Consider the following 14,193-nt stretch of genomic DNA (forward strand, 5'->3'; position numbering starts at 1 on the left):
CTTTGAGATCAGCAACAGAGCTGTGAACTGGAATCACGAGTATTACAGAGACTGTCATCCAGTGCCTAGAGACAAAAGCATAATTGCCACGAGAAGGTCATTTTTCTAAGCAAAGGACGGTTGTAAACTGCCTTTACCAGGAAAAAAATCAGTATTTGTTGCATTGCATCATTGAATTATTCATCAAGATCAGACACTTTCTTGTTCAATTTACTTTGTCATTTTCTTCTAGCTTATTCTCAGCAGTTTGGATGAAAATATAACACAGTAGCACCTGCTTACAAGAGACATTCAATTCGCTAGATGTCTTGATTGGAAAGACATTCGCTTTCGTCCAAGCTAAAATCAAACGCTCTTTGTTTTAATGGGATATTCATGTTTTATGGTCAAATAACTAGAACTGCTGTTATGATATCTTTCTGTTAACCTGTTCTTATTATGTAGTGATTTATTTCAGGCCCTTAATTTAGAATAAACAAGATTTACTCATGGATCAGATTCTGCATCTTTTCTTCTGTTCTATTCAGCCTCTGTTGAAACAAGTGTTTTCCCAGCAGTGAGATTTGATTGTCTAGAAAGGTGTAAACATTCCTTTTTCTGAAATTGCTTCATGTATATAGGTGAAAATAACACTCTCTTAGGAAATTCTAGGCATGGTTAGATTGTTTCAAGACCCTAGTCAGAGTACTGAAATGAGTAAATAATAATTTCTCTGTCACTTCACAACCTTTTCTTCTTATACACAAGTATATAGAGAAACTCAGGTACACAAGGCGATATCTGCCCCCATATGTTCCTCTCACCGTGATCCCTTTTTTTTCTCTTTTGTTGCTTTCCCCCATAATTTACTTCGTTTGCATATTTTAGTGTTTCATACCATGGTGCCTGAGTCAATTTTCTTTTGAATAATTAAACAGGTACATGCCCTTGGAAAGTCATTGCACCTTTTATTGCCACTTAATGTGTTAACTGTGAGGAATTGGGAGAAGGTGTGCATTTTTGTTGGCTGCTGTTTTCTTCGAGGATTGGATATAGTGTAGTGAATGGGACTCAAGAGAATGGGCTGGATTTTGGTGCATGTGATGAACCTCATCTTGGGTACCCAAAGGATGTACCCAGACTGGGAAACCTTATCCTTTTGCCATTTCAAATGAAGATATGAGCAGCCTCTTACTTTAAAAAAAAAAAAAAAAAAAAGTCGATTGATAAGGTCAGTGGCTATTTGGTGATGGGGGTGCGTTTTAGCTGGCAGAGGGTTTTTGGCCTCCGCAGAAGAAAATGTAAAGAAAATTTAAAGAAGAGATCTGGTCGTGAGTTGTCTGTGCTGTGGGTTTGGGAGGAAGGGAGGAGAGAGAGGATGGACAGGAAGAGTTTTGCAGCTTTTTAATAAAGGTAGCTGAGACTTCTCCAGAGGGCTGGCAGTGTCAGACGGGGGATTGGGGTGGGTAAGGTGCTCCGAGCTGCTCTGGGATGGCGAGGTTAACAGGGAGGTTTATGTAAGCAGCAGAGAGCTCCAGGTTCTCATTAAGATCCCAAGCCAAGTGAGCTTGAGTGTAGCTGTAGTACAGATGCAGCTCTAGCAGCGATATTATAGGGGTTCGTTAAAATCGGGCTGGCTTGGATAACTGAGTCACTGTTTCCATTGCAGGAACAATGAGCGTGCACCAGGGTAGGCTGATGACAAAATGGGCTTTGCTAAACGGCATTTTATTTTGCTGTTGTCTGGTAGTCATGCTTGACTTTCCCCCCTCTTTTTGCTAGTGAATACTTTTAATTGTAAACATATTTCAGTGTCTTTGGTCACTCTAAATGGCATTAAAATGTCGGTTTGCTTTCATTGCTCATTCAAGCCTTACTCATTGCAATTAGGACGCTACTGGAAATGTTTATTGATTTCTGGGTGGGCGTTTTCCTTAGGATAGGACATATCTTTGCTTAAATGTTACAAAATAAACCAAAGCAGTTTATGTTCTTTAATACCAACAAATAAGATGTTGGGGTTGTTTGACTCATTACTCAGCATGCAGCGAGTGCCGGGGACAGATCCCTGCGGCCAAGGCGGCCGCCTGGCTCCAGCCCTGTGGCAGGGAGGTGAAATCTCTGCTCCAGCTGTCGAAGGCAGAGATTTCCTTTAAAAAACAAAACTTCTGCTCCATCAAGCTTGAGGAGAAAGTGCAGACTGCAGCTTCTGCTTTTGATGTTTGAGTTGATTAATAAGTGTAGAAATGAAAGGAAAAGGTGGTTTTGGATTCATTGCAATCGATAGTGCTTTATTCAGAGCAAAGGGGCTCCACCCATCAGTATGGTTCTCTTCTCTTGGCCTTTTGTAAGAGCTTACCACAGAATTGCCCAGCTGTGATTAAAATTTCCCTGTGCCAGCACGGCTGATGTGTTCAGCCAGATGCTAAATGCAATGCGTCCAGTCTTGGGGTTTGTCAGTGGGAGAACACGGGGGGGTATGACAGCAGTTTATAAAAGAGCAGCCTGTAGAATTGCAGAGATTAACATCTCAGAGAAGGCTACAGGCACAGAGCATACCTAAATAATGATCATTAGTTAAAAGGCATCAGTGCCTCGGAGATAAAGAACTGTTATAGATTGTAAAAGAGATTATCAAAATCCCTCAAACCAGACAGTGTTAATGATGCAGATTGGGAAATGTGTGGTGACTGAGATTTCAATGTGTGTTTTGATCTGGATTGTATGATCGCTCATCAAAATCTTCAGACCCGTTGTTTTTTAGAGAGTGTTTTCTTTACTATCTGAATCAAACATGTCAGCTCTGCAATCTGTGGCAGGTTAATTGAAATGCAGCGAGAGTGCAAAATCTGAATCAAGCATGAGGTTGGCAAACTTTATTCCTCCTTTTATTTATGCAGATCTCCAAAAGTAACCACTTAGCTTGGGAAGTGTTGATGAAATTAGTGTGATTTTCCAACCTTGCTTAGATAGGAAGGATTTGGGCCATATGGATTCTAAAGGAATGATTTCAAAGATTTCATGTTTGACTGGATTGAGCGAATGCATAGCAGGAGCTTGAGGAATGTCTTATTATAGTAGTATTGTAGTTATTTTTCAGTGTCCGTTGATGGACTTCATGTCACTTGAGTGAAATTCTGCAAGTGACACGCCGAAAATACCCCAAGGTGGTTTTTGCTATCTCTCTTTTCCTTGTAAACTGTTATTTAATTTTATTTGATTGAATCTGGTGACATTTAGTGCATATTAAAGGGAGGAATTTATAATGCTAGCTAAAGCAAAGGGTATTTCAGGTTCGTTCTTTGTGAGCTGTTCTTGCTGTGGCACCTCCAATCCACTTGCTACACCATGCCAGAGCTCCTAAGTGGTCTCCTGCCTTAAGAGAAAATTATATCTTCAGACACTGTCAGCTGGAGGAAAAAACCCCGCCAAACATGCATTTGTAAGAGCCTTTGAACTACAGCGTGATGGGTTGGAGACGTTCTTTCCTTCTCCTTCGCTGGACTTCTGGCTCCCCTTGCAGTGGTCTCTTGGCTGCTTTAACTTTTATTGATTGTACGGGAACATGATGGCAACTAAGGATGGTTCAGGTACCAGTATGATCCACCAAGTCTGTATACCCAAGCCACAGTTGAAGGGGATTATGATAAGGCCAGACACTAGAAAAATCCCTTTGCCATCAGAAAATCTCCCCACTCTCCAGTGGCATGAAGTTATTAGGTTGTTTGGGAGTGGATGCTTGTACCAAGGGGTTGTATTGTTCAGTATCCAACAGTGTACCCTTCCTAGGTCTAATATTTCATTTAAAAGCAATTTGCCTGAATAAAATAAAATATGCATGATGGGTGAACACAGATGAGCTCTGTTAATGTATTCTAATTAACTTGCTAAAAATATTTTAAAATCTTAATAAGCTTAAAGAGAATTTCTGATGATCAGATGCAATGTTAATGAGCATGGTATAAAAACATGAGAAGGTAAAGTAGATAGCTGACTGGCAGTTGCGGGGCTGGCTGTATAGCTAACATTTTTTTAGTGTAAAAGAAAGATCTTTAGGTTAAATTTTGGCTTTTGTCTTGGCAGCTAATTTCTCAAGATCTATTTCTAGAAAGCTTAATGAACAAAACATTAAAAAAAATAATTTACCTGTTTGATTTGGGGTGGAGTGGGAATTTTATTGCTTAATTATACCTTAGAAAAAACACACTAAGGACATTTATAATAAAGTATCTGTGTTCTTTGTGTGTGGGAGAATGACTCTTTTCCTTTTATATATGCCATAAATCTCAGATTGTAGTTCTTTTTCTCTCCAGGCTATTAGGTTTCTGCAGACTATATTTCATTCCTTAGCACCTATAGTTGCTTGGCAACAGCATCCGATTTACATGAACCCAGCCCCGTGAATGAATAGTTACCTGGAACCTTTCTGCACAAAAACCCCAAGAAACATAGCTGTTCTCCCATTCAGTATGACAATTATTAGGAAATATTAATTGTTTCTCTCTATTCGTCTTTCTGTAGCCTTTGTTTTTCAGTTAAAGTGGAAAAAACTGTATTCTCTGTTTAGTTCTAGCTTGCCAGAGGTCACAAAATTCATTTATAAATAATCCACTTGGAAAGCGGGAGGTTTATTAATAACAGAAGACTTTAGTAGCGCTCAGAACCTCAACTGGTGCAAGCGGTCCCCAGTGCTGTGTTCTGTAGTACTGAAAGAAAGAGGTTCAGAGGAGTGAAGTAAACCTACCACAGTCACCTATGGAAGGTCAGTATGTTTTTCTTCTGCTAGTAAGTTCGTTGTGGTTGTTAGGGAGAAAAAGGAGTAAATGTTTCCTACTCAATATATTTGCTTCTTTTCTTGGCGTATGGAACTTTGTTGAACAAACAAAATAAACAGATTTTCTGCTACCTCAGCCTGGTGTTTTGCAACCCAGTACACCCTCCTATCAATTCATTTTATTCTTGTGAAGTACTTTACAACCTGTAGGTTATTTCTGTTGAGGGAAGTAGCAGGTATTAAACAGAAAAAATCAAGAAGAAAAATTCTTCACCAGCACCAAACACCAAAAAATCTTATAGGACTAGGAGAAGAAGAGCTACAGGCATTATTTGTGGATGCCAAAATAGTTGTAATAATTCTTTTGAAAAATCTTTTAAAGAAAACACCCAAATTGCCTTGTTTTATAAGTTCTTTTCTGTTTTTCAGCTGGTTTATCCTTTGCAAAAATAACATGATACTTGAACCTTGACTTTTTTCTGTTGCATTTCTAGAGGCTGTTGTTGGTAAGATGCGAAGACCGGTCCTGAGGGAAGCAGACTAGTCCTGAGATCTGGTAGAGATCTGGTTTGCAAATCTAGATCCCAAACTGATTTTTCCCCAAGTTTGTGGTGGTTTGGGTTTCTCTAAAATCAAAATATCTGTTAGGATGTTCTTCCCTCTCTTCACTCAACTGACATTCAAGGTCAGGTCATCACACCCTGTACCTTTTAATTATATCCTGTGGCTTTGGGTAATGCTGAACTTGCAGCTGATTATTATATTTTCTCCTGTGGACATGTCTTGCTACAATGCACAGACTCTGCAGATTAACTAATGCAGAATCGAATGAATTTGTGATCTAAGTAATGAAGAGGCCTTTGTTCTATTCTTGGTTGTTCTACTGATTTTGTGCGACCTTGGGTGGCTCATTTATCTCCTTCTTTGCTTTTCTCATTTTAACCTTCGATGGATGGTGTCATATGTTCATTTGCCAATACAATTTTCTGTTTCCCTTGGAAGATTTGCAAGGCTGAATATTGCTGTATATGAGGACAAGTAGTTTTTAAAAATGAAACAATTATGGTTTTGGTGTTTCTCAATAACTCAGTAGCAAGCGTTATTTACTGACGTGTGATCTGGAAAGCCACATGTGGTAATTACACACATCAGAGTTGTGACAGGCATGGGAGGGTGTATATTTTTCCTGAGTTTCAAGCACAAATTTCTCATGTGTCAGAATATTTTGAAGAAATACTGTGCAGCCGTGCTAGCAACACCGCACATTAAAAAAAAAAAAAAAATTGTCGATTTTAGTCAGTGGAATTTCTGGGAACGTTTTGCATGCTCCTGATTTTGGGGGAATATCTCATCTCCAGTCCCGGGAACTGAGCAACAGGAATTGTAAGTTTGCATTTCCAGGGTTTCCAGAGGCACTGATGTGTAGCTCGGGGCAGAGCCCTCCTGAACTCTGGGGCATCCTGCGATGGGGACCGCAGGACACCTGCCCTCCCACCACAGGACTCCGCCGAGCACGCGTCTGTTGGAGCTACAGACCTTCAAAGCTGGAACGTTCTCCCAAGAAGCCAGGCAGTTTTCTAGCACAAGGTTCTCCGTGATTTATCAGGAGTTTTTATAAACTGGCACTTTCTTACTAAGTATTTGGGTAGGCAAACTGAGCATGCAGTGTCAGATGCCTCTAGGGCAGATGCTTTTAGTGCTCTTACCAACTCTGCTCTCTTTTTGATGGTGGTTTCAGTGGTGAAGACATTTCTACTAGGTACTGGTCGTATATCAACAGCACGAAGCATCAGTTTGTGGTCTTGAAATGATGCCTTTTAATGAGTACCAGAATTTAAAATCCTTAGCTTATGAGAAAGAAAGAGAAGATACGATTTAATTGTGGTCTGTAAGTGCCAACATGTGAAGGGGAAACCCAATTCTGTAGTAATGTTTTAACTGGAAGGCTGAAGCCACAAAGATTAAGTGACTAGAAGTTTAAAGAATAAAAATCTAAGTTATGGGAAAAGTGCAGATATTTAACTTTAAAGATAGCAAGCACGAAAACAGCTAGTATACCCTCTGTCACTCTGAGTCCTTCAGCTGAGGTTCTGTGGCTTCTTCAGATGACTGTAGGTCAGTGACCACAGAGCTGGGCGGGATGGTGGGATTGCTGTGGGAAAGTTGTGTGATCTCGTTTAAGCAGATGGTCCACTCTGACCTTTTACATTTTTTGGGCTCTCTGTAGGTAGGTTACTAAATAGCTGGATGTGATGTCTAGATTTCAAATACCCAGTTTGGATCTCCTCTAGGTTTTGTTTTCAGACTGGTACCACCTGCTTCAGAATATTTTTTGAGAATCAGTTAATTTGTCACATTGGTTCCAGATTTTTTTCGTGTTTATTTGCTGAACCACAGGAATTCTGAAGTGGAAGGTGAAGGTAGAGGTGTTGCCAAGAATCTATGAATAATTGTGGAAGCGTGTGGTGAATCAAAGCAGGTTGTTTTGTTATGTTAAGCCTTTAATGGGAGCCTTGGCTACTTTGTGGATGTTTGTGGTGATTAGTATTTTTCCCCAACACACACTATTTTTATGTTTCACAGTTCTTGCCATATTTTGTTCTTGCCAGTATTTTCTTACTTTGGGTAATAAAAGAGGAAAACTTCACTGAGTGGCCAAAAATAAAACATTAAACCTGGTGTAAGCCAGTTCCATTGGTACTTTTGGTCTGAATCTGCTGCTTTTTTTTCCCCCTGCTGTAAACTTTAGTGCTGAATCATGGATTTTTGTTTTTAATACATTACCATTGGAATTTATCCCAAGCTTCATCAAAGTATTCTGTCAAATAAAGATCTGCATCTCAAAAAAAAAAAAAAAAATCACAGCAAATTGATAAGCAATTGCAGCTCTGCAGTATTTCTACAAGAAATGCAAATATTTCAGAGGTCTCCTTGTGAGCATGTCAATGTATATGTTATAACAGCGTTATGACTATTGATCTGCTTGTTTCCAAATAAGTCTTTACTATTCATGTACCAAAGTTTCCCTTGCTGTATAAGTGCTAAAGTCAATGAAGTTGAATTGTCAGTGGGGTTGTATCCTGAGCAGATTTTATTTCCTACAGTACATATTAGTCTATGTGTATTTTTTTGGGTGATCTGCAAGAGTTTAAGGTGCTGTTAAGAGAGACTTTATGTACATGTTTTTCTATGTTCATTTTTTCTGAAGTCCATCAAAAAGGGGAAGGCTTTGAGTCAATGTTAAAGTTTAAATTTGTATCTAAAGTGAGTTAGACTAAGAGGATTTTCAAAGTTAGGTGATTTGGTGTCTTTAAGCTTCAGGTTGTAAAATGTGAAGTTTTGTCTTTATTGAAGCAAGGTCTTAGGAAGGCCAAATTTGCCATCCTTATGAAGAACAATTTCTGCTATTAGAAGTTGCTTGAGAACATAAGGTGACCTAGACTATCAATAGCATACGAGTCTTGACTACGGATACTGGTCCTACTCTGTTTTACTTAGGTGTGTACACATCTACTCATTTTAGTGGTATTATTCTTGCCTTACAGCAGTGGGAGCAAGAAGAATCATCCCTGTTCTCCCCTACATCATTGTAGAGACTTTATCTATGTAAGTAGCATAAATGTTGAGATTTTTAGCCATATTTGTCATTGTTGCTGAGAAAATCGAGGCTTTTTTCCTCCATTGAATTACAGCTGGTATGACAGTAGCTGTAGCCTTAGAGGCTGATGAGCAATTCTGTCCTTAAAAGTTGTTTTACTTCCCCAGGCACTGCATTTAAAAAATAAGAATAAATTCTATGTCTGGAAAATTTCTGACATGCATTTGAGCAATTGAAACTCTCAGTGAAATTAAAGCACACTGTGAAATATGAGAACTTCTTTGCTTATAAGTAAGAAAACAGCCAACCTATATGGCAACCATGCCTTGCTTCTCTCCGTAATAAATCAGCTGACACTTCAAAGTAGAAGTCAAACACTTCTAAAGATAGTTTTTGAATAGCTTTTATGAATTACTGTATTGTTTTTAGAATTGTAATGGTGGCTAAATTTGTTTGAATATTTGGCGTCAAGCTTGTAATTTGTTCACTTGGGCAGTTGTATGGGTCTAAATTAAAAAAAAAAAAGGAAGAGAGAAGAAAAGAGTGTGTTCCAGTTTACATTGCTTTTGTCTCAATCAGGTAGATATTGTCTAATATGCTGAAGGCTGGTTTGTGGCAGTTATTTTTTTCTCTGTTATGAAATACTTGAGATGTCGGAAGTGAGGCAGCACAACAAGGTAGAGAAGCAAATGCCTTTGGACCCAGTCCTAGAACTCACAGGGACATAGAGGGCACTCAGTAACTTGTACATTTTCATATTTAAAAGGGTATAGACAAGAGAAACCTTTTACCATAGTGGGAGTTTAGTTTCACAGTCTTTATGTGAATAAGAAAGATTAGCATGAATTTTGGAAGATTTAATATGCAAGGAAGACGATTTTGGTTCACTTGTTTTATAAATGGGACAAAATAATCACATATTTTTGTTTTGTCTTTCTTGAATGAAAAGCTAGAAAATACTTTTTTTGAAATTACAGTGTTTGCAGTTAATCAGAGAAATAAAGGAGGGGCTGATACTTTTCTCGTTGCTTGCAAATTGTAAATTGCAGTTATTCGCAATCATGCTTATAGCTGGCGTGGGTTCATGTGCATAATCAGCTGCTTTTTGAATGCATGTTCTATTGTTCTGTTTTATTTATGGATTCACTTGTGATGAGAAAGATGTTTTGAAGTTGTTTAGTTGAAGCCTTGGAAATGTCTTTTAGGAGTTTTGAAAGTCAGTGATTGCCTCAAGTTTGGGGTAGAAACCTGGGCTGGAAATTTAGATGAAAAAGTTGAAGAAGAGTTTTCAGCCACAAAATGGAAGGTCAAATTCCGCTTTTGGACTTTGCGGTGCATGAGCCAGCAAAATTCTGGACTGACGCAGGTGGATTGTTAGAGTCCAGTTGAAATATAGCCAGATCCAAAAGCCGAGAGGTCAAAAGTCCTCCCATTGATTTCAGCATCTGGGCCCGTTAGCAGTCTGATCTGACCCCGCTCCTGGTGGAACAGGAGGCTGAATTTCTACCTCCAGTCTCCTTGCACAAATAATGTGGCAGCAGGCTTTTGGTGCTAATTATCAGCACTGACCTTCTGATTGATGAGACTTTGCTTATGTGATTATTTTTCTTAATAGCTACGGTTATCTGCCAAGACCGTTAGAGGGGATGTAGGACTGCTCAGGAGAGACCTGCCCTGTGTTACTGGTTCCACTGCCTTGCCTGCTGAATCCGCTTGGGTTCTGCCCTTTCAGATCCTCTTTGAGTCTGCACTTTCTAAAAATCTTTGGTTTTCCCCTCTACCTTTTTGTCTTCATCTGCTTAAACTGCTTGCTTTTCTGTGAAGGCGTCAGTTCTGTGTTTGTAAATGTACAGTGATACAGGACTTCGGTCTTTTTGGAACCACTCACAACGGCTGAACACAAATAATGATAGTTTATCTTCTCAGTGATAGGTTTTTATTTTTCCCCTATATGCCTTTCAATAAAAGCAATATTTTTTTTGGCTGAAAACAAGATCCAGGAGATGAACTTTAACATCCTTCATTTCTTGCTGGATCTGTGTGAGAGGCAGAGTGGGAGTGGTTGTGTGAGTAGTAACACACGATGAGTGGGCTGACTTCTCCGTCTTGTCTGGGAAAGTGCCTTATGGTCAGTGTTCTGACATAAGTGAACTTCTTTACTTGGGTCTTCCCCCCTCCTCCTGTCCAGGGGGAATTATTATTTTAACTGAATTTCATTAGATCAGTTGCCACGTTCCTCAGCAGATAATAGATCTGTAGATGTGCCTGTTGCAGGATGGTACCATACCGTGCGCAGCTGCAAATGCTTTCTAGGTAGGTTTAAAATTATGTATCAGCTCTCTAAAAAATCATGAATTTTTAAATAGGAAGGAAATAAACTGGTTGGTTAGGTACTATGCAGGGAGCTTTTAATTAAAAGTTGTTTAAATCTGATTCTCTCAACTGTCAAAGAATTGAATTCATGAATTATGTTTGCTACAGTTGTTTTTTTTTTTTTTATGGTAACACTGGTTTTAAGTTCTTTCTGTGCACTGCCGTAGGGGATAGATAGTAGCTCCTGACAGATTCAAACACAGCTGGCTGAGAACACTGCTAGTGATGGATGAACGATGTCTTTGTTAATGCCGCTGTATACATAAATGATGGGCTTGCTTTATTTATTTATAAGATATATCCAATTACACATCTCGGAGCAAATGTCCACCGTTCAGTAAAGTACACAATACTGGCATTAAAAAGACAATCCCTGAAATCAGTGATCAATGCATTTTCCTCGCTCTCCAGAGAGAAATTGAAATGAGAGATAAACCTAAAATTCAGCAAATTCAAACAAGGACCTGCTCCTCATCTGTTAGAAGTGGCTGAAACTCATCCAGGGAAGCTGTTGTCGCCGCTCTGGCCCCACACAGAGCTGCCTCTGGAAGTGCAGCACATTGGGTTCACCTAAGATCACTCTTCCATGTGGTCTGAATGGACCAGTCCCACCAGCACAATGGGTCAGGTTCTGTTGTTAGACAGTGATGGCTAAGGTTCACTAGGCTGTTACCTACTGGGATATGTTTTGGTGAAGTGAGCCATCCTAATTATTCAAAGTGGAGAAGAATTAATAATTTTGCCCTTCAGGTAGCTTCAGCCTAGGTTTTAGGTTTTTTTAGTGTGTATCTCTGTGTGTTTGTACTCATGAGCTGATCCGATTTAGAACTTGAGATGTCCAACCAACATTAGAAACTTCAGAGTGTAAATTAAGTTAGTTTATTTTATCAAGTAGGCTAGCTATATACTGAAAAAATTCTTAGTATTTTGCTATGGAAGAATAACTCTGGATTAAGAAGGGTGTGCAGATGATCAGGGTGTTAAACACTTCTAGACTTGAGATCTGTTTCCCCTCTCGGTAGGTGTCTAACTCAACTAATAGTAGGGTAAATGCGTGCTCATGAGTGGTTCGTATTGAATAGCTAATGCACTGTACGTTCACTTCTACTTTTCTTTCTGCATTACAGTTATGGCATAAATTGGTAATGTAGCCAAAACTTGAATCTTCTGACCTAGCAAGGAGTAAGTCTTCTGTCCAGTCCTTGATTCCTGATGCAAAAATATTATCTGTTACAGGGGCACTGGAGTCAGCTAGAAGGCACAAATCAGCCCTACCTGCCCCATCAGTTACAGGGCCAGTGAAAGCAGACAGTGATATATACTGACAGGGCTCCGAAACACGTGAGAAGTTGTGGAGCAGAAGCCCTAAGACTGCATGCAGATGGAAGTGCAAGAAGCAGCATATGTTTGCAGTGTTCGCAGAGGTGGTTCCTGTTTGGCTGGACCACTTTTATATTGCCCGCTGTTCTTTCCTGATGGTGATAGCCCAGCAGTTTATTCAGCCCACTTCCAGAGGCAGCGAAGAGCAAGCATGCCTTGTTCTTTGGTTTTAGCTGCTGTGCAGCGTGGCAAACATATTTGTTTCTCATTCTGTCTGTCTGGGTGTCTCTGAAATGTGGTGTTTTCAAGTTGGATATGGTAGTTCTGCAAGGATTTATGTTTACAACAAGGTTTAGCAAGACGGAGTTGTGACTACTAAGTAAATCATTCAGTTTGGTTTCTAGGAACAGAGCCTTGCTAGTTATTTTTCACTGGTTTCTGTGCTATTATGTTGTTGTAATAATCTTGGCAGGGATCTGTCACTCTGTGTTGGTATAATTGAAACTTGTTTTCCCTGAGGAATCACTCTGCTGTTTGTTTGATTTGTTTACTGACATTGACAGAGATCCTAATGGCTTTTAAAACCCAATTTGTGCATCACTGAATATCCTCCAAAGAGGAAAATCAAATTAAATTTATCAGTAAAATAGGGTCCCCCATGCAATGCTTTGTCTGAGTCTTGGACTCCACCGGAGCACCTAGCTGTGGGTCTAGAAATGGCATGGTGAGCTGCATCGTCCCTTTATTTCTAATTCTGTCTTCAGGGCTTTCGTCATTAAGATACTTGAAAGGATAAATGACAGGAAATTATTTAGAGCATCAGTATAAGTTGACTAACTTTGCCTTGTGAGAAATAAATTATCTTTAGCTTTTATTAAAAAGGGGTTAAAGATAACAAAACAATAACCACGGTAAAATTCCCCTTTTGGGAAGGTATACGTAATGGTATCACTTACTATTGTTATAAATCAGGATAATTAAGTATTTAGATTTTTAAAATACACTGTATCAAAGTATTTATGCATTTATTTTGTTCTAAGCCTTTGAAGAATTTCAGTGAGATTATTTGGACTACTCACGTTTGTAATGCCTTTCTGAATTGTGGTGATGGATGGATGGGTGGCTTGTTGCATGCCGTGCTCCAGAGGAGCGTGCACACAAATAAATGATGAGGCATGGGACGGACATTCAGGAATGTGAGAAGGAAAGGTGTGTTTCTTTAAAGACTAAAGAAAACAGGACAATTTTTTTAACACCCCCAAAGCTGTGGGTTTGCATTGGATGAAGGTTCAGGTATTTTTTATTTTTATTGGAGTGACTTAGACCATCTCCAATTGCCTTTTGACACACTTCCTTGTCATTCAAGCATATAGGGATTGCTCAGGTTTCGGTGAACTCAGACTGAGAACATTATGAGGAGATAAAGTTGGAAAATATTGCTGGTTTTAAAGGTTATCTGTCAGTTTGTATCTATACAGCTACGAGCCAAACCGATCTGACCTCAAACCAGAGCTGTAGTATAATAACACTGCCTTTCTTATTGTATATCTCTTTTGCAAGTTTCCCTGACTTTGATAGCACTGTAATAATAATAGATCTGCAATATTTATGTGTTCTAAGGAAGTGTTCTAATGTGCCTTGGAAAAGTGGGTAATTAGTCTTATCTCCTTTTTTATAGAAGGTAAATTAGAGGTACAGAGAGAGAGCCCAGATCATCTGACTCTCACCTCCGTGTTCTCATTCCTTGGTTCAGTAGTGCAGATCTTGACAATTTGCACTTTCAGTCTGATCTATACGTTGTATTGCCTTGCAGTGCCCAAAACAAGGATTTTGGCTACTGGTGGCGCATCCCACAATAAAAAGATCTTACAGGTAGGTAGAAAATTAAATCCTTTGAACTGAGCTTACAGTTACATCTGCATTTTTGTTTTGATGTAGTGAATCCAAATCACTGCAGCTGCACAGGAAAGTGTGGATGTGGGATTGTGAATCTGCTGAAGGTCTTTGGAGCTTTTCTTCAAGTTTAGTGTGGAAACTGTTATCCCAATGCTAATTTTGTATTGAACTTTAAGGACATTTTTACACTTGACAACTTTCTTGAATGTCTGTGTGAAGCACTGGTGGTTTCCAGGTCTCATCACTTAGGTCA

The 14,193-nt window shown here is 39.2% G+C and overlaps 1 protein-coding gene across 1 annotated transcript in view; it reads left to right on the forward strand.

The window, feature by feature from the left end:
- Positions 1 to 14,193, forward strand: part of XYLB (xylulokinase homolog (H. influenzae)) — a gene marked incomplete at its 5' end in the record, with an annotated part of 79,423 nt that overhangs the window by 52,082 nt on the left and 13,148 nt on the right. Inside the window, one exon of the mRNA XM_010085492.1 lies at positions 13,858 to 13,916. Within this exon, the coding sequence (XP_010083794.1) occupies positions 13,858 to 13,916 (59 nt within the window). The remainder of the gene's footprint in view (positions 1 to 13,857; positions 13,917 to 14,193) is intronic.

The sequence above is a fragment of the Pterocles gutturalis genome, unplaced genomic scaffold (assembly GCF_000699245.1).
Source record: "Pterocles gutturalis isolate BGI_N339 unplaced genomic scaffold, ASM69924v1 scaffold8110, whole genome shotgun sequence".
NCBI lineage: Eukaryota > Metazoa > Chordata > Aves > Pterocliformes > Pteroclidae > Pterocles > Pterocles gutturalis.